The sequence below is a fragment of the Vombatus ursinus genome, unplaced genomic scaffold, assembly GCF_900497805.2.
Source record: "Vombatus ursinus unplaced genomic scaffold, bare-nosed wombat genome assembly UNPS02014773.1, whole genome shotgun sequence".
Lineage (NCBI taxonomy): Eukaryota > Metazoa > Chordata > Mammalia > Diprotodontia > Vombatidae > Vombatus > Vombatus ursinus.
In genome coordinates this window covers 38,114,077-38,132,103 of record NW_020954551.1, presented here as the reverse complement: position 1 = coordinate 38,132,103, position 18,027 = coordinate 38,114,077, and the positions used below count along the sequence as shown (strand labels likewise).

The 18,027-nt window shown below is 41.8% G+C and overlaps 1 protein-coding gene across 1 annotated transcript; it reads right to left on the bottom strand.

Annotated features, from left to right (window-relative positions):
* Positions 1-12,021: 12,021 nt before the first annotated feature.
* Positions 12,022-17,806, bottom strand: TRH (thyrotropin releasing hormone). Its single transcript, XM_027863753.1, has 3 exons — positions 17,729-17,806; positions 15,817-16,025; positions 12,022-12,497 (listed from the first exon to the last, which is right to left on the bottom strand). The coding sequence occupies exons 2-3, from the start codon at positions 16,010-16,012 to the stop codon at positions 12,022-12,024; spliced, it is 672 nt and encodes a 223-aa protein (XP_027719554.1). The 5' UTR covers positions 16,013-16,025; positions 17,729-17,806.
* Positions 17,807-18,027: the final 221 nt, after the last annotated feature.

Sequence of the window (18,027 nt, the reverse complement as noted above, 5' to 3'; positions counted from 1 at the left end):
CAATATCACTCAGTCTATGCACTTGATGAAGTTAGTAAAATGAAAAGCCCAGGGAGTCCAAAAGATCACTTCATACATCAGAGATGCCATGCTTTGAGAAGAGGGCAGCGGCTGAGCAATCTTCCCAGTCATGCCAACCCAACCAGGCAGCAGCTGACCAGTGACAGTGTCCTACCCAGCCCATTCCGGTAGCTGAACTCAGCCATGCCCAGTGGCTGAGCAATCCATCCATTGTGTAGTAGCAGCCAAGCCTGGTGAGGATCCAAATGACCTTCTTCACCCAGCCCAAAAGTAGAATGAAAAAGGGGCAAGCCTAGCTAAGCAGCAGAGTGACTCATCTATCCTTCACCAACCCCATGCTCCACAGAAAGTTTTGTGAGAACTCTCTTAAGTAAAAGATGACAGTAAGATCCTGAAGCTTCAGAATTGGGCTTTGCCTTGGCCGTATGTGTTACCTACGTTATGCATTAAGGACTCTGTGCCTCCCAGATTGGTGGTACATCTTTTTAAAGTGATTCTAAGCACTAGAGAGATTTGATTAGCTAAAGCCGTTCTTTTTTTTGGGGGGGGGGGGGGTCAGCAGGCTCAAGTGAGGGAGATCCAGAGAAAGATAAGCAAAAACTAGAGACCAGAGTCCTGAGGACAGTAATTGGTCCCTGAAGTGAGCAGGGGTAGTGAAGGCTGCTTTGGTTCTGGGAGTCATGAAGTCTATGCATACATTCCCCTGAACTCAGCCTCAGCGATGGCAGCCATGCAGAGGTAAGGCCAGAGCATCTGTGAGATGGAATCAAGCTGAGGATAGGGATAGAGAGTCAAGAGTTCCAATACACTAAGTTTGTGTACACTGAGTTTAAGATATATTGAAGAGGCAGTGACAGGCACATTATAGTTATGTATATTTTCTGTATTAATTGTTTTATTTTGTTATGGCTTGTAAAGGATACGTTTGGTATTTCTAGGTTTTTTAATGTTTATTTATGTTTTCTTTATTCCCTAGCAAATGGTCTGGTTTTCAGGTTTTTTTTCCTCCTCATGGCCTATTTTTGTGAAGGTACCGTATAGTCCTAAGTAATATATATTTTCTTTAATGTTACCAGTCAAAAATTGTCATAAGCCTTTTTAGTTCTAACTTCTCCAAAAATTTTTTCAGTTTTCTATTTTCCTGTTGGTTTATCTTTGTGTTAAATTTATCCAGCTCTGAGAGAAGAACATTAAAGTCTTTAGACTTTAGATTCAATTTTAGTCATATCATGTCTTCTTGAAATTCAATGAATTTTTTCTTTATAAATTTACACAGTATGCCATTTGGTGTGCATTTTTGATATATTTTTTAAAATTTTGGTTTTTTGTTCCATTTTAAGTTCCGAACTGTCTTCCTCCCTCCCTCCCCATCCCATATTAGAGGCCACTATTTAACACACACAGAGATGGATATATGTGTATATATGCATATATGTAAAACCATACCATGCATACTTCTGTTTACCAATTCTTTCTCTGGAGGTGGATGGCATCTTCCTTCATAGGTCCTTTGTGGTTGATTTGAGTATTTGCAATACTCAGTCATTCACAGTTATTCTTCAAATAATATTGTTGTTGGGGCAGCTAGGTGGCGCAGTAGATAGAGCACCGGCCCTGAAGTCAGGAGGACCTGAGTTCAAATCCAGCCTCAGAGCAAACACTTGACACTTGCTAGCTGTGTGACCCTGGGCAAGTCACTTAACCCCATTGTCTAACCAAAAAAAAATAATAATATTGTTGTTACTGTATGCAACATTAGCTTGGTTCTGCTCGTTTCATTCTTCATTATTATTTCCATGTTTTCTAAAATCAACCTGCTCATAATTTTTTACATCACAGTGGTGTTTCATCACAATCATATACCACAGCTTGTTTAGCCATTTCACAATAGATGGGCATCCCCTTAATTTCCAGTTCTTTTCCACCACAAAGAGAGATACTGTAAATATTTTAGTACATATAGGTTCTTTTCCTTTTTCCCTGATCATCTTGGGAAACAGATCTAATAGTGGTATTGCTGGGTCAAAGAATACACAGTTTTATAACTCTTTGGGTAATCCTAGGTTGCTCTCAAAAATGGTTGGATCAGTTCACAGTTTAACCAATAATGTATTAGTATCCCAATTTTTCTACATCCCTTCCAACATTTTTCATTTTTCTTTTCTGTCATATTATCCAATATAATAGGTGCAAGATGATACCTCAATTGTTTTAATTTGCATTTCTCTAATCAATAATGATTTAGAGCATTTGTCATATGATTGAAAAACTGCCTGTCATATTCTTTGACCATTTATCAATTGGGGAATGACTCATATTCATGTAAATTTGAAAAAGTTCTCCATATATTTGAGATGAGACCTTTATTCTAGAGACTGTCTATAAAAATTTTCTGCCAATATTCTGCTTTCCTTCTAATCTTAGCTACATTGGTTTTATTTGTACAAAACCTTTTAATTTAAGCTCATCCAAATTATTCATTTTATATCTCACAGTGCTCTCTATCCCTTGTTTACTCATAAATTATTCTCCTATCCATAAGTCTGATAGGTAATAAATTCCATGTTCTTCTAATTTGCTTATGATATCTCCTTTTATATCTAGGTCATATATCCATTTTGAAATAATCTTGGTAAATGGCATAAGATATTGCTCTATACCCAATTTCTCCTAGACTGCTTTCCGGTTTTTCCACCAATTTTTATCAAATCTTGAATTCTTATCCCCAAAGCTTAAATCTTTACATTTGTCAAATACAAGGTTACTATAATCATTTACTACTGTCTTATTATATACTTACTCTGTTCCACTGATCCATCTTTCTACTTCTTAGCCAATACCAAATAGTTTTGATAGTTACTGCCTTAAAATATAGTTTGAGGTCTGGTACTGCTAAGTTTGTGCATTTATTTAATGTTAATATTGGTTGATTGTCAGTGACTCCTTTAAACATAATATAGTTTCCCTTCTCTCTTTTGATATTTTGAATTTTTTAAATGTTTGATATCATGATTGCAACTCCTGCTTTATTGCCTTCACATAGACATTTTGTTCCAGTCTCTCATTTTTATTCAGTATGCTTCTTTACTTTTTAGATGTGTTTCTAGTACATAACAGATTGTTGGATTTTGTTTTCTTATCCATTCCATGCTCTTAAATTCTATTAGAGGACTAATTTATGACCTGAATTCACCCCCAAATTTTTCTTTTATGAATTATATTCTCTTTTGGACTAGTCTGGAATTATCATTTGTCTTCCAGACATCTCGTAGATGTCTTGTAGGTGTCTCAAAATCCAGTATATCTGAAAGAAAATTCATTCATTTTCCCCAAATCCTATCCCTCCCTCTAACTTTTCTATTTCTTTGAGGGCACTGCCATCCTTCTGGTAACCTAATTTCACGACCTCAGAGTCATCCTTGACTCTTCTCCCTCAGTCTCCGTATCCAATCACTTTCCAAGTTTTGTCCATTTGACCTCCACAACATCTCTGACATCAGTCTCATTCTCCCAGTTTATGCAATTTATACTCTATTTCACACCCTCATCTCCCACTTGGACTATTAAAATAGCTTCTTAATTGGTCCCCATTCTTCTAATCTCTCCCTTTTCCAATCCATTGTCCACATTGCTGCCAAAATGATTATTTCTCCTATCAAGTTTTTCTTGACTCTTCTGGTTCTCCTCTGACCAGACTGACCACTCTTTTTTAATCTCTTTTGCTAGATCTTAATACAGGCCATTCCCACTTACGATGGGTATCCTCCAAGTATCCCCTGATACCTCTTCTTTTCTCCCTCTATACTATCTTGCTTGGTGATCTCATCAGTTTCCGTGGATTCAATTATCATCTCTATGTAGATGATTCTCAGGTTTATTTATCTAGTACTAACCTCTCTTGATCTCCAGTTTCATATCACCAACTGCCTATTGGACATTTCAAATTATATATGCTATAGACATCTTAAACTCAACATGTCCAAAACAAAACTCATTATCTTTCCCCAAAAAAAATCTCCTCTTCCTAACTTTCTTATTATTATTGAGAGTAGCACCATCTTCTCAGTCACCTGGGATCAAAACCTAGGTGTTGTCCTCATCTCCTCACTCTCTCACTCCACTGTTGCCAAGTCCTGTCATTCAATACCTCTCACATATGTTCCTTTCTCTCCCATGCCAACGTCACCACCCTGATGGAAGCCATCATCATCTCTTGCCTGGACTATTACCAATAGCCTGCTGTGGGTCTGCTGCCTCAAATCTCCCACTGTGCTCTGCCATATGATGTGTCCTGACCATATCAGCCTACTACTCAGCAAACTCCAGTACCTTGCTATTACCTCTAGGTTCAAACAGAAATTCTTCTGTTTGGCTTTGAAAACCTTTTACAAGCTCAGCTCTTTCCACCTTTCCAAGCTTATACCACACTCCTTCCTGAGGACTCTAGGATCCAGCAACATTGGCCTTCTAACTGTTTTTACACATGACACCATCTCCCAACCCTGTTCCTTTGTATTGTTTGTCCTCTATGACTGAAATACTCTTCACTTTCACCTCCTGGCTTCCTTGGTTTCCTTCAAGACTTGGCTCAAATCCCACCTTCTTCAAGAGGTCTTTTCCAGTCCTCCCTAATTATAGTGCCTTCACTCTGAGATTACCTTACATTTATGCCATCTATAGCTTGTCTTTGTGTTGTCTGTCTCATTAAAATGTGAGCTCCTTGAGGGCAGGAGCCATGTTTTTGTCTTCCTTTGTATCTCCAGTAATTTAGCATATTGCTTGGCATGCTGTTTTTGTCCCTCCTGCTCAAAATGACGTCAAAATGTCAGGGTCAATGTACAGTGTGAGCAGATGTTTTCCTCTACATTTTTCAGGAGCCGCCCGAAATCCTTTGGCAGGCCAAAGGTTGTGCAGGCCTGTTGTAGAGTGTCTGGGTTTCACTGGCATACAACAATGAGGTCAGCACAATGACTGTAAACTTTCAGCTTGGTAGGCGGCTCAACACCTCTTCTGTCCCACACATTCTTTCAGAGTCTCCCTAGCTAGCTCTGGAAATGCACGTGTCAACCTCATCACCCCTGGAAAGTTATTATACACAGCATTCAAAATTTCCACAATTGATGTAACCACTGGTTCCACATATGGATGGTGTGGTGCTGACTGGTGGAGAAGATCTGTTTTGTTGGTGTTAATTGTCAGGCCAAAATTAGCACAAGCAGCAGAGAATCAATCCATACTCTGCTGTATCTTAGTCTCAGAGGCTACATTGAGAGCACAATCATCTGTGAACAAAAAGTTTAAAAAACATAGTAGGAGTTAAATGAATGCTTACTGTTGATGATGATGAGAAAAAATGGATATAGTAGCAATAACAGTGGATTTGGAGTGAGAAGACCTGATTAATTCCACTTATTTGCTGTTTGATCTGGGGCAAACCTTTGCAGTCTTTGCAACCCTTGCAACCCTTAGCCTTCTAAAATAATTTTTGGACTAAGTGTTCTCTAAGCTGCCTTCCAGCAGCACTGGTATTCTGTGATACTTATGAAGTGAGTTTTCTAAGTATTAAGCCCTCTAGAAATGTGAACCTTGAAGCTCATTTGAACCTGGACAAATATGTTGGGATTGTGGAGAAGGAGGAAGGGGTAGTGCACACAATATGTTTTGTCCTAGGTCCCCTAATCCCATCAGGAATAACCACAAATCCACGTGCCCTCTATGCTCACCCAGGTGTCTTCCTTTACAGTTGCAAAATCCACCACAGCCATGCCAATGTGTCAAAAGATTCTGAGTGTACATGGTGTACCTGTATCAGAGCTGGGAAGATTTTCTCCACAGCTGGTAATTAGAAAGTCACTATCCATAATTAATGCTGGGCTAATCAGAGTGCCAATAATTATATGGAGCAGAATGTAGCAATTATTCATGAAAGATTATCCCCAAAGACAGACACCATTTAAATCCTGGCATGGATCACAGGTCACCTTGGTAACTTGTAACTTTCAGTGATATTTAGCAGGGGAGTTAATTGTTGTTTTCTGAGGTAATAAACCTGCAATGGGCTAATCTGAGACCCGTCTAACTGGCCCTGTCCTATCGGTAAGAAAGCCCATATGCTTTGGAGAGAATAGGAATCAGCATTCTGTAGTTAAAGTACTTTGATTGGATTAATTAATCAAAACAGAGTTTGTAGAAAGAATTAATTAAAGGACACATCAAGAGATGTAATGCCACAGAGATGTTTTACAGCCAGTGGAAAGGATGACTTCCCTCTATTCTGGTTTGGTGCCTACTTCAGAAGTGTTCTCCACCAAACTAGTTCTGGTCTTTCATTCAAGGCTTGGCTTAAGTCCCGCCTTCTTTATGAAGCCTTTCTAGAACAATTCAATTCATGAGGTCTCTCCCTCCTGGAAGAGAGCATGAGGGAATGGAAAGAGCGCTGCCTTTGTCATAATAGGAGCTTAGGTCTAGAAGGAATCTCAGGAACTGCTGAGTCTAACTCCTCCTCAATTCCCCAGTCTAATACATGATGTTCTTGATGTGAGGTCATGCTCAGTTTAAAGGCTTCCAGTGATGTGTAGCACCATTTCCCCCTCCAGGCTGGCTTCCAACCTCATTTCCCATAACTCCTCCATCATAACCTTGGTGTTTAAGACAAATTGGACCATTAGTTGTTCCTTGAACTCAATTTTCCCTCTCTCACTTCTGTGTTTTCATGCGGGTCGTCTCCGATGCATAGAATGCAGTCTCTTTTCCTCCACATCTTCAAATACTTCTCTTCCCTCGAGATTCAGCTTCAGAGCTATATTTTCTATATAGTCTTCCACGATGGCTCCAGCTTAGTCTATTCTTTCCACTCAAACATCTTTTTTTTAAAAGTCATTTTAATTATTTATTTTTGGTAGCTATGTTGTTCAACCCACACAAAGGAGGAATAGGAAACATTTGCTACCCAGTCATCTTAAGGGAAATTTATCTTGATCTCTCCTTTGCTTTTATCACTTTTAATCTTACAGAACGGATCCATGGAGTGTCTACATTCACTGTAGCTAGCACCCATTACCTCTCTCTTGGGTCCATGGATACCTACTTACTCTCTGGGTTGATTTGTTCACTCTAACATCTCACACTGTCAGTTCTAAATTCTCAGGGAAGGACCACTACCATATGGTTATATTCAGACTCTCTCGTCATGCTAGGGGGCAATCCTATTGAGGGGAAATATATTTCTTCTACTCACAACTCTAGCTTTTGTGCCCCCATCAATGTGTTTCTATTTGCCCAGCCAGCCCTTCACAATGACACTTTTAGGTCTTAAAAACAATGACAAAAGAAATCATAACATCATAGGTTATATATACAAGTAAATATATAAATAATAAATGGATCACACTCCACACATAATCTGAGATCACCCTCTCCCACCAATACACTTAGTATCCCTAGTGGGAGAATAGGCATACACTTATAGAAACTTGTCAAGGAGATATATGAGTAAGGAAAATCCTTGTGGTCAGAGTATTTTGCAACTCTAGAACTATAAACTCTGGTGTTCTCTTTCTGTCATGGGAACTATCCATAAAAGTTCTGTGATGAGTATAGCTTCTATGTTGAATAGATACTTCAGCTGCTAAGCTAAGTTGATTTATGCTGTGGTTGACTAATACCTCACTGAGCATGACGTGTCGCCCAAATGATTTGCTCTACTGGGTGGCTTCTCTGATTCTCTACTTCCAATTTATTCCTCTAAACAACTAGACTTACTCTTCAGCAGCAACTGTAATATCCATCACTTAAAGATTCAAACTTAGCTGCTGCACTTAAGAATTCTGTCTTTTCAACTTTTCTTCTCTGTGACTCTCTCTGCCTGTTTCTCTCTCTCTGTCTCTCTGTCTCTCTGTCTCTTTGTTTCTTTGTCTCTGTCTCTCTCTGTCTCTCTGTCTCTGTCTGTCTCTCTGTCTGTCTCTCTCTCTCTGTTTCTGGCTCCAGCTCTGTGTGTGTCTCTCTGTCTCTGTCTGTCTGTCTGTCTCCTTTTACAACTTCTTGGGTCCACACTATGGGTACTCCCTGAGAACAACTCACCTTAGCATATGACTAATAATAAAATTCTCATCTGTCTATAGGAAAAATTACATTTGACTACAAATCATACAATAATTTTGATGCCCATGTCTTCCCAGTTTATTACAATTTTTCACATTCAAACCTAAGTAGATGTTTCAGAATCCTATGACTCAACCCCCAGCAGAAGTCTCTCAAAGTAGTAATTTTTCTTAAAACCCAGACAAAGTGGGGCAGCTAGGTGGCACAGTGGATAGAGCACCGGCCCTGAAGTCAAGCGGACTTGAGTTCAAATCCGGGCTGAGACCAAACACTTGACACTTACTAGCTGTGTGACCACAAAAAAAAAATAAATAAAAAAATAAACATTAAAAAAACAACCCGGAGAAAGCTAAACTTAGCAACAAATGTTAAAGGGACAGTGAATTACACCTGAATTAAGGTTATCTGTGTACATGTCAGAGTATGCCCCTTCCTCCTGCAGAAGAATATAACTTCCTTGAGGGCAGGCACTGATTTGTTTTGTCTCATATTCTCCTTACCTAAACAGTGCCCTGCACAGCATAGGTATTTGATAAATTTGTTAAATTGAATTAGGAAGCAGGGCAGCTAGGTGGCGCGGTGGATAGAGCCCCAGCCTCGGAGTCAGGAGGACCTATGTACAAATCTATGCTCAGACTATTAACTACCTGTGTAACCTGGGCAAGTCATTTGACCTCTGACTGCCTCAGTTTCCTCAACTATAAAATGGGATGATAAAAGCACCCACCTCCCAGGGTTGTTGTAAGGATAAAATGATGTAATATTTGAAAAGTGCTTAACACAGTGCCTGGCACATAGCAGGTGCTTAATAAATGCTTATTTCCTTCTTACTTTCCTTCTTTAGGATTTCAGTGGATCTGTGATCTTATCAATGTGGGTATCAATGCCTATCACATATTTGATTCTCCACAGAGATATTTCATCCTAAAAGACTTCCTCTATGGGTACTTTCTGAGAACAACCTGCCTTAGCATATGACTAATAATAAAATTCACATAGCTAGTAAGTGTCTAAGGTTGGATTTGAACTCAAGTTTTCCTGACTCTAGGCCCAACACAGCCTAAATTCACCTCACCTGTCCCCCCAACTACTTCAAAGAAAAGGAAACTGAAACTCAGAGAAGTCAGGAGTTTTGCCCAAGGTTGTACAGATTCTTGATTTTCTGGTGGATTAATTATTCACTCCATTGTCAATACAGTATAAACTCAAGAAGTCATTGATGTAAAAATAAAGCAAAAGCCAAAGAAGGCCCAAGTACATATCTGGGAGTCAGTATAGTGCAGGCCTGAGTTTGAATTCTCCGACACATCCTGGTTGTGTAGGACCCTACCTCTCAGGTTTGTTTTAAGGATCAAATGAGGTAATAATTGTAAAGCACTCAGCACAATGCCTGGCATACTGTAAGTGCTTTATAAATGTTAGCTATTATTACTATTATCATCTATAAAATAAGGGAGTTAGAGATGATGGCTTCTATAGTGCCTTCTAACTTTAAATTTATTACCCCAAGGTTATCTGAGATATAGTAAATTTAATTAAGGACAAAATTCATAGTGTAACATTTACCTCAGTCATTTGAAAGGAAAAAAGGGGAATAGCACTCTTAAATAAACATAGGCAAAGATTATGTGAGTTCAAGCATTGTTCCTATTACTCCAGCCACTGATTAATTCTGTGACCTTGGGCAAGTTATGTTTCCTTATCTATAAAATGAGAAAGGGGATGTTGGACTAGATTGGTTTCTAAGATCCTTTCCATATCCCAAGCCTCCAGGAATTTCCTATTGCCTTTTCTTATCTTCTTTCCAGGCGCAGGTTATGGGAAGCCTTCCTCAATCCCTCATACTGTTTTTTTCCCATACTGTTAATGCTCTCTCCTTAATTGTTGAAGAAACTGAGCATGTTTAGCTTGCAAAAGTAAAGACCAAGGAGTGGGAGTGGAAGTAGGGATGAGCTGTAGTTATGCATCTAAAGGGTTGTTTTGGGAAGGAAGCATTGGATTCGCTTTGCTTGACCTTGGAAGGCAAAAGCAAGAACATAGGGTGAAAGTTGAAAAGAAATTTAGGCTGGATATAAGGAAAGACTTCCTAACACTTTGAGCTGTCCAAAAGTGAAAAGGGTCGCCTCAAGAAGCAGTTGGTTAACCCCTCTTTGGAGGTCTTCAGCCAGAGGCTGGATGACCATTTGTCAGGTAAGTTATATTAGGTGTTCCTTTCATGTATGGGTGGGACTAGTGACCTGAGGTCCCTTCCATTTCTCAAATTCTATGATTCTATGACATTGCCTTGCATGTATGGATCTGTAGATATACAGATGCTATAGAATGTAAGATCCTTGAGGGCAGGGATTTTTGTGTATGCATGTGGTTGGGGTTTTGGGTTTTGGTTTTTTGTTTTGGTTTTTTTTTGGCCCAGGTTGCCTCTCAGGTCCTTCTCAACTTTCACATTCTCTGGGCCTCCATTTTTGTCTCTGCAAAATGAGGGTGTTGGAATAGAATGACTCCTAATGCCCCTGCCAGCTGTAAGATTCTGAGATTCAGTAGAAGTCCAATCACAAAGTTATAAGGCTCATCCAGATACAATTTTTATTAGTATTATGAGACTTCCAAAGGGATTGGAGTGAATGTACAAGTCACACTTCCAATTTATATTAAAATGTTCATATGTACAAACACTGCTACCCATAGCCAACACAAGAGAGCTTTGCCTAGAAAAGTAGCTTTTCCACTTTCATTTAATTTTGTTTTTTCAACCAAGGAGGGGTTTTATGTGATTGGAACACATTAGCATACTGTCAGGGGATACCCATGTAGGGGACAGAACAGGGGAATGAACACAGGGAGAGACCTGCAGGCCGCATCCTGTGGGGGAACAGAGGGACAGAAGAGTGTCTTTGTCCAGGGAAGACGTCTCTGCTCAGGGGGGAGGGAAGACAACGACTGAATCATTGAGGGTCCTCAGGGAGCCCCATAGTGGCCTGTTGATTCTTTCCTTCACCCAATGTGCCTGAGTTTTGGGACTGGCTCCTCCTGTCTGCCCCAGTCCATTGCCTAAGCTTTGCCCACTGCCTGCTGTTTGTCCTTCCATCCCTGCCTCAGGTCTTACTCGTACTCAAAGGGGGACATGAAGATTCTGTGGGTCACTAAGGGAGTGACCTGGGTAGACACAGGGAAGGAGGGAGGGCAACAAGGCATCGTAAATGGGCCACCTCCTGCTTTTGACCCTTTCATAGCATCTATCTTGATTAAGGGAGGGAGAGATGGATCATGCCCACCTTCTTGGCCCTCACCCCTTCCTGAGAATCTTACCCTTGCCAGAAAGGAACTGGCCTAAATATAATGGAACCCAGGAAACAGGAGACAGAAACATCTCAGCTCCCAGCAGGTAGCCTGGGCTGGGCTGGGCTGGGCTGGACTGAGACTGAGGGAAAGGCTTTGGCCTCTTGGACTACATTGAGAGGCTTGAACACGTCACCTTTCAAGCTTGGGTCGGGCCCATCCACCCCCTTTCCATGTCCTTTCCTGCCTGATAGGCTCCAGTCCACTCCCACATAGGGGCAAAGGGTCCCTTACTGCTTTCTATTCAGGCCTTTACCCCCTAACCCAAGAGATGTTAAGGATGAGCTGAAATAACCCAGGGGACCTTAGAAAGGGGCTTGGGGACACAGGACTTTCAGCAATAGTAGGGGGTAGAATCCACCTCAACCCCCCACCTCCATTCTTCATCCCCTTGCCCTTGGGAAACTGGCACCTAGGGGTCAGGGATATTCTGGCCATGTCACTAGCAGGAGATGAGAAGACTAAGTGAAAGGAAAAACAAAACCAGCCTGTGGGTATTATTCACAGCACACTCAGAAACCACCTGCACAGGCTTAACCCTTTTCCCTTCACACTGGCTGGGCTTTAGTCCTCTTCTCCCTCTCCTCCCCAGAGTGACCTCCTCCCGGGGTGCTGCCTCTTCTCGGGCCCCGGGCCCCTGCTGAGGTCACCCAGGAGCTCTAGGAAGAGGCCGCAGTGGAAGGACCTCCGGGGGCCACAGGGGAAGGCGGGGCCTTGGCTGTCAGGGCCCAGGTTCCGTTTGCCCGGGTGCTGTCGTTTGGAGACATCCCCCTCGCTGTCCTTGACCCAGGAGGCCCTCCGTCCTGGATGCTGCCTCTTCTGCAGCTTGCCCTCAGCCTCCCAGGCCTCCTCCTCACGCTTGCCCGGGTGCTGGCGTTTGTGGACCTCCATGGGGGCCCCTCCATCCGCCATATCCTCTTCCTCTGCCTCATCTTCTTCTTCCCTTTTGCCTGGATGCTGCCTCTTCTCCAAGGCTTCAGAGAACCTCTTCCCAGGGTGCTGCCGTTTCACAAGCCAGTCTAGCTGGGGGGCCTGCAACTCTGGGAAGGGAAATGAGTAACCAAATGAAAACTCCCATCACCATGTTGTCCTCAGCACCAGCCTTTTGTGGCTGCCTATTAGATAAAATGACAGGGGGGCTCCTATAACTGACCCCCCAATACCTCCCCTAGTGCCCATCATAATGCCTGAGGTTCCACCATTAGAGCTTCATTACTTTGGGTTGTTTTCTCTGCCCATGAAATGAATTTGCCCTATAGTGTGAGTAACTGACCACACTGAGAAAAAGAAGGGAAGTGAGGCTACAAAAACTAGAATCTGTCTACAGTCTCACAGTTTTGCCACATACTAGCTGGTTGCTTTACTGGTACCTTTGAGGTTGGAAGGGAAACTCAAGCTGCTTCTATGTGGACCCAATGAATGATTTCTATGATGGGGGCAGAAAAGACAAAATGGGGGCTGTGGGGTGGGCTGGGGCTGGGATTGGGATAGAAGCAGGGTGTGCTGCACAGCCAGCTCCCACCGGCTTGTGAGAACCAATTTGTCAAATTTTTCAGTGTGAGCATTTGCACCTTGGAAATTGGCAAATGCTACAAATCTGGGCTTGTTGATTGTCTGGATTTAAGAAAGTAATGGAGAAAATGTTAGCAATGCAAATTAAACTTAAAAGTTTGTCATATGTACAGTTTTCTTTCCAGAGGGATGATTGTTAAACATTTACCAGCACACCATAAGATACAAGGATCACAGGTGCTGTCAGCCCTGATTGTCCTTTACAGACAGACTCATATGTACTCATTTGCATAATGCACACTCAGGTACCCATATTCATACATATACACTCAGGTCTCTACACATACACATGGCCAGATAACCCGCTTTCTCTCAGAAGCACACTATGTCAAAAGATCATAGATTCGGAGATGGAAGGAAGCTTCAAGATCATCTCATCCAACCCCTTTGGATGAGGAAGGGGTTAATTGACTTGCCTAAAGTCACACCGATGAACCTAGACCCCAGGAGTTAAACCTAGGACTTCTGACTCCAAATCCAGCTCTCCTACTATTCTACAAATGTCTCCTCAATCAAAGCCCATTGATATGACTATCTTCACTCCTAGACATTGACTCAAAGACATTCATGTATAAACACATGAACATGCTCTAACACATACATAGTGATGGACAGTGACACACACTGTGTTCCCTAACTATACTTGCAAAGATTAAGTAGGTTCAATTCACCCAATTATGCCAAGCCCAGGGCACTCAGAAATTCCAGCCAAAACTCCTTGGTCAGCAGGCTTCTTGGGCAACAAAGAATTAGGCTGATTCTTTGGGGAAATCATTTCATAAAGCTACCTCGACGTTGTCAACCACATGAAAAAGGTTGGATTGATAAATGATCTATTAAGTGTTTTTGACCCATATTCAGCAACCAAATGATTTCAGCTGCATGACCCAAAAGAGGTGATTTAGCTGGAAATGATCCCCCCTGGACAGAAGATTCAAAAGGTCTCTAACCAGGTGAATGACTCCTCAAATAGCTCAGGGGAGAGAATATTAACCTGAATGACTTAAGGCACCTTGTTCCCTCCTGGGTTTTTGGCAAAAGGCTTTCAGAGAGGCAGCCAAGTGCCCAGGGTAGGGGAAGAAAATCAGGAGTAAACCATGGTATAGGCTTTTGGGGAAGAATTAAGAGTTAGTCTGTTTCTGATTTCACCAGCCTATGTCAGTCAACCAGCATTTATTATGTGCCAGGCACTTTATTAAGTGCTAGGGATATAAAGAAAGGCAAATACAGGGTCTTTTTTTTGGTGGGGGAAAGTATCTCATAGGTAGCTGATACTGTCAGCTCTGCCCACCCCATACGTACACTTAGACACATAGACAAGCAGTATATTCACAGATGCACACTAATGCATAAATGCAAATATACCTTCATGTGCAAATATGCATCCTCACTCATATATGTGCCCATTCACAGTTCCCCTTCCCCTTGCTAAAAGGCATATGGAGACAGAAACCAAAGTAAGCAGAGAAGGTATGAAACAGAAAGGCAGCTAGATGATAACAGTGGATAGAGTGGTGGGCTTCGTATTTGGAATATCCAAGTTCAAATCTGGCTTCAGACACTAGCTGACCCTGGGGCAAATCACTTAACCTCTCTATAGCTCAGTTTCCTCATCTGTAAAATAGGGATAATAAGAGCACCTACCTCACAGAGTAATTGTGATAATCAAAAAGATTTGTAAAGTGTTTTGCAAACCTTAAAAGCAGTATATTAATGCTATTATTATTATTAATAATGGGTAAGGGCCATTAGAATGTAGGGTGCCTGGAGGGAACACTGGGCTCAGGGCAGATGTTGGTGTAAAATTCCCCAAGTCAGGCAGCTGGATCTCTATCCTTCCTCCCTCAGCTTTAGGCTAAAGGGATTACTGTAACTACAGCCTGTCTATACCCACAGAATTCAAGCCTCACAGACTCAGAGCCTCAAAGTCAACCAAAAAAGGCACCTCAATATTGCATGAATTCTAACTGAAAGTGGAGAGGAGGGAAGAGATGAATTACCAAAGATGAGAAATCTTCTGGTCCTTTCAGGCAGAACTAATCCCTCTGTCCCCAGAAGGGGCCATGCCAAGGGTGTGGCCAGTGTCACCACATATAGAGTCAATATTGGGATATGAGGGAAGAAGAAGAAAGAAAGGAACCCTAAGAGACTTTTCAAATGTGGGCAAGGGAATTAGGGCATTGCTGTGACATTATTAACTAGTTATGTGATGTTGCCTTTTCTAAGATTCATAGGATCATAGGATAACAGGATCAAAGGATCATAAAGTCTTAGATCTAGACCTGAAAGGATCCAACACCCTCATTTTACAGATGAAGAAATTGAGGCTCCTGGAAGTTAAGTGACTTGACCAAGGATACAAAGGTGGTAAGACTCAATGGTGGGATTTGAATAGGGATCAGAGATTCAGCTATACCTAGAAGAGCTATCTGATTCAACTCTCTCATTTTACAAATGAGGAAGTTTATGTCTATAGGGCAAAAGAGTTCAGCAAAATAACCTATAAAGTTCCTTCCTATGAGTCTGTGGTTTATTTGCAGATATTAATAATTCAGTGGAAACCCGTTAAGCACTTTTCAGCTTTGAAGTTAGAGGAAGCTTAAGCATCACAACCCAGAGGGTTGTGTAGAGGGGGAGGGGACAGTAAGGTCAAGAATGAAATCCTTCAGTAGCATATGACTGACCCAGTCCTCACTTTAATAGAATCCCACTGTCCACTTCACACCCCTCCAAGTTTGAAAAGGCAAAAACCAAGTTTCAAGAAGGGCAGATGCCCCATTCTCTTACCTGAGTTATTCTCCCCTTCCTCTTCTAGTTTTTGCAGGTTTGACTGAAGAAGGAGGTGCTCAGCTCTCTGCAAGATCTCTTCCAGGCGACCCCGCTCCTCACTGTCCACTTCTGCTGTAGCTGGCTGGCCAAGATTTACAGAGACACTGGACAGAGCCAGAGACAGGAGCAACGGCAACAGCCACAGGTGGGTCATGGTGGCTCTGGAGCTATCCAGCATTGCAGGAGAAAGAACAGGCAGGGAAGTAGGAGACAGGCAGAGCAAGAACGTTAGCATCCTCCAGACCAGACACCCACTGATTTCTGAACAGGAGGGAATAAATCCACATCCCACACCAGGGGAAAAAAATCTTTCTCTCTCTCTCTCTCTCTCTCTCTCTCTCTCTCTCTCTCTCTCTCTCTCTCTCTCTCTCTCTCTATCTCTCTCTCTCTCTCTCTCTCTCTCTCTCTCTCTCTCTCTCTCTCTCTTTCTCCTTACAAATTAAAAAGCTTTACCACTCCCTCCAAGTCATTATCTCTCTTTACCACATTCTGTACTCTCTCTCCTCTCCCACTCTTCCCTCTTTTTCCCTCTTTCCTCCTCTTCTTTCTCCAGTTCTTGTCCCTGCCTTTTTTCTTTCTTCCTTTTCTCTTCCTCTCTTCTTCCTCCTTCAGTCACTGTCCATCTCTCACTTTACTTCCTTCCCAGTCCCCCATCCTCCCTCTCCCTCTTTCACCTTCTTATCCCTCTCTTTTTTTGTTCTATTGTCCTTCACTTTCCTCTCCCTCTCTCCCTCCACTTGTAAACATATGTAATAAAGATGTGATAGGCAAATTATATATACATATAGGAGAGAGACTGGACCTGTAATTTCATTGATATAGGGATCCCTAGATGAGGAACCTCCCTCTGTCAATGCAGGTCAGCACCTTCTCTGTAATTTAGAGAGTGCCCAAGATTACCAAAAGGTTAAGTGATTTACCCGGGTCTGTATGTGACAGAGGCAGAATTTGAACTCAGATCTTCCTTGTTTTGAGGCCAGCTATGTATCTACTACACCATGCCACCACTCATTTATATGTATACACAAATATATGCATATTAAAAGGCAGACACAATCAGTTTAACATGTTTTTCAATACTCACTCACTCTTCTCTGTATATTTTATAGATACACATGCATAAGCACATAGATGAGTATTATAAACATATGTACTCATCATAGAAACTTAGAGCTGAAATCTTACCATTGGAACCTTAGAGTTACATTAGATTGGGAGTCAGAAGACCTAGATTCAAATCTCTGCTCCACCATTTACTTTGGGTAAGGTCATTTCACATCTCTGGGCTTCTTTATCATTGGCAAAATGAGGGAGTTAGACCATCCGCTCTCTAAAATCCCTTGTAAATCATAGACTCAGTATTTCTAGAGATCTTAGAGTCAGAACCTTAGAATTAGGATTTTAAACTCTAACATTCAAATGCTAAGATTTTATGACAAACATCTTGGGATATAACATAGGTACATTTATATAGACAGAGGTGAGAAATGAGCCTTATAGAAGCCCACTCATGATTGTACAAATACATGTTTCACATTCTATACACTGACATGTAAAACTATGCATTATACATTTCTAGGTTTATGCTCAAGTGAGATAACCAAAAGAGAAGTGCTTTGAAAAGTATCAAATTACTACACAAATGTAAGATTTCTTGGTTCTTAACAGTCTACACTTGCATTCCTGTGCCCAGATATGTAGCTCACTCAAACAAGCATCCCATTTGCTTTGGAGGCAAGATTTTCTAATCTAACCTTTTCAGCTCCAGCCTCCAACTCCCACCATATCCTCCCAGCCTTATTCATTGCAATAAAAAAAAATCCTCCCATCTCAGGCTTCATTGAATTCAGAGAAAAAGCTTGAGAATTACCAGTATGATGCCGACTGCTGGGTTGCCTTCCCTCTAGGAGTGGGCCAGAGCTCCTGGACAGGGTTGAGTTTTTGGAGCTGGGGCTAGAGGAAGAGAAGCAGCAAACACGTGCAGTAACCAAGGGAGCTCCCTTCCAGCTGACAGTTCTGATGATGTGCTGCATGCCCTACTTATACTGAGTTGTCTGCGGGGCCTGATATGCAAATAGCTGGGAGTGAGGTCACTCCCCACCCCTCTCAACCCCCAACTCCTCCACCCACTTGGCCAGGCTTGATGTCATTGAAGTGGGGCTCAGACCA

Excerpts from the sequence above, each read along its gene's own strand:
- TRH (XM_027863753.1), bottom strand. The coding sequence starts at position 16,012 with ATGACCCACCTGTGGCTGTTGCCGTTGCTCCTGTCTCTGGCTCTGTCC. Across the intron at positions 12,498-15,816 it reads GGAAGGGGAGAATAACTCAG|AGTTGCAGGCCCCCCAGCTA; the intron begins GTAAGAGAATGG and ends TTCCCTTCCCAG.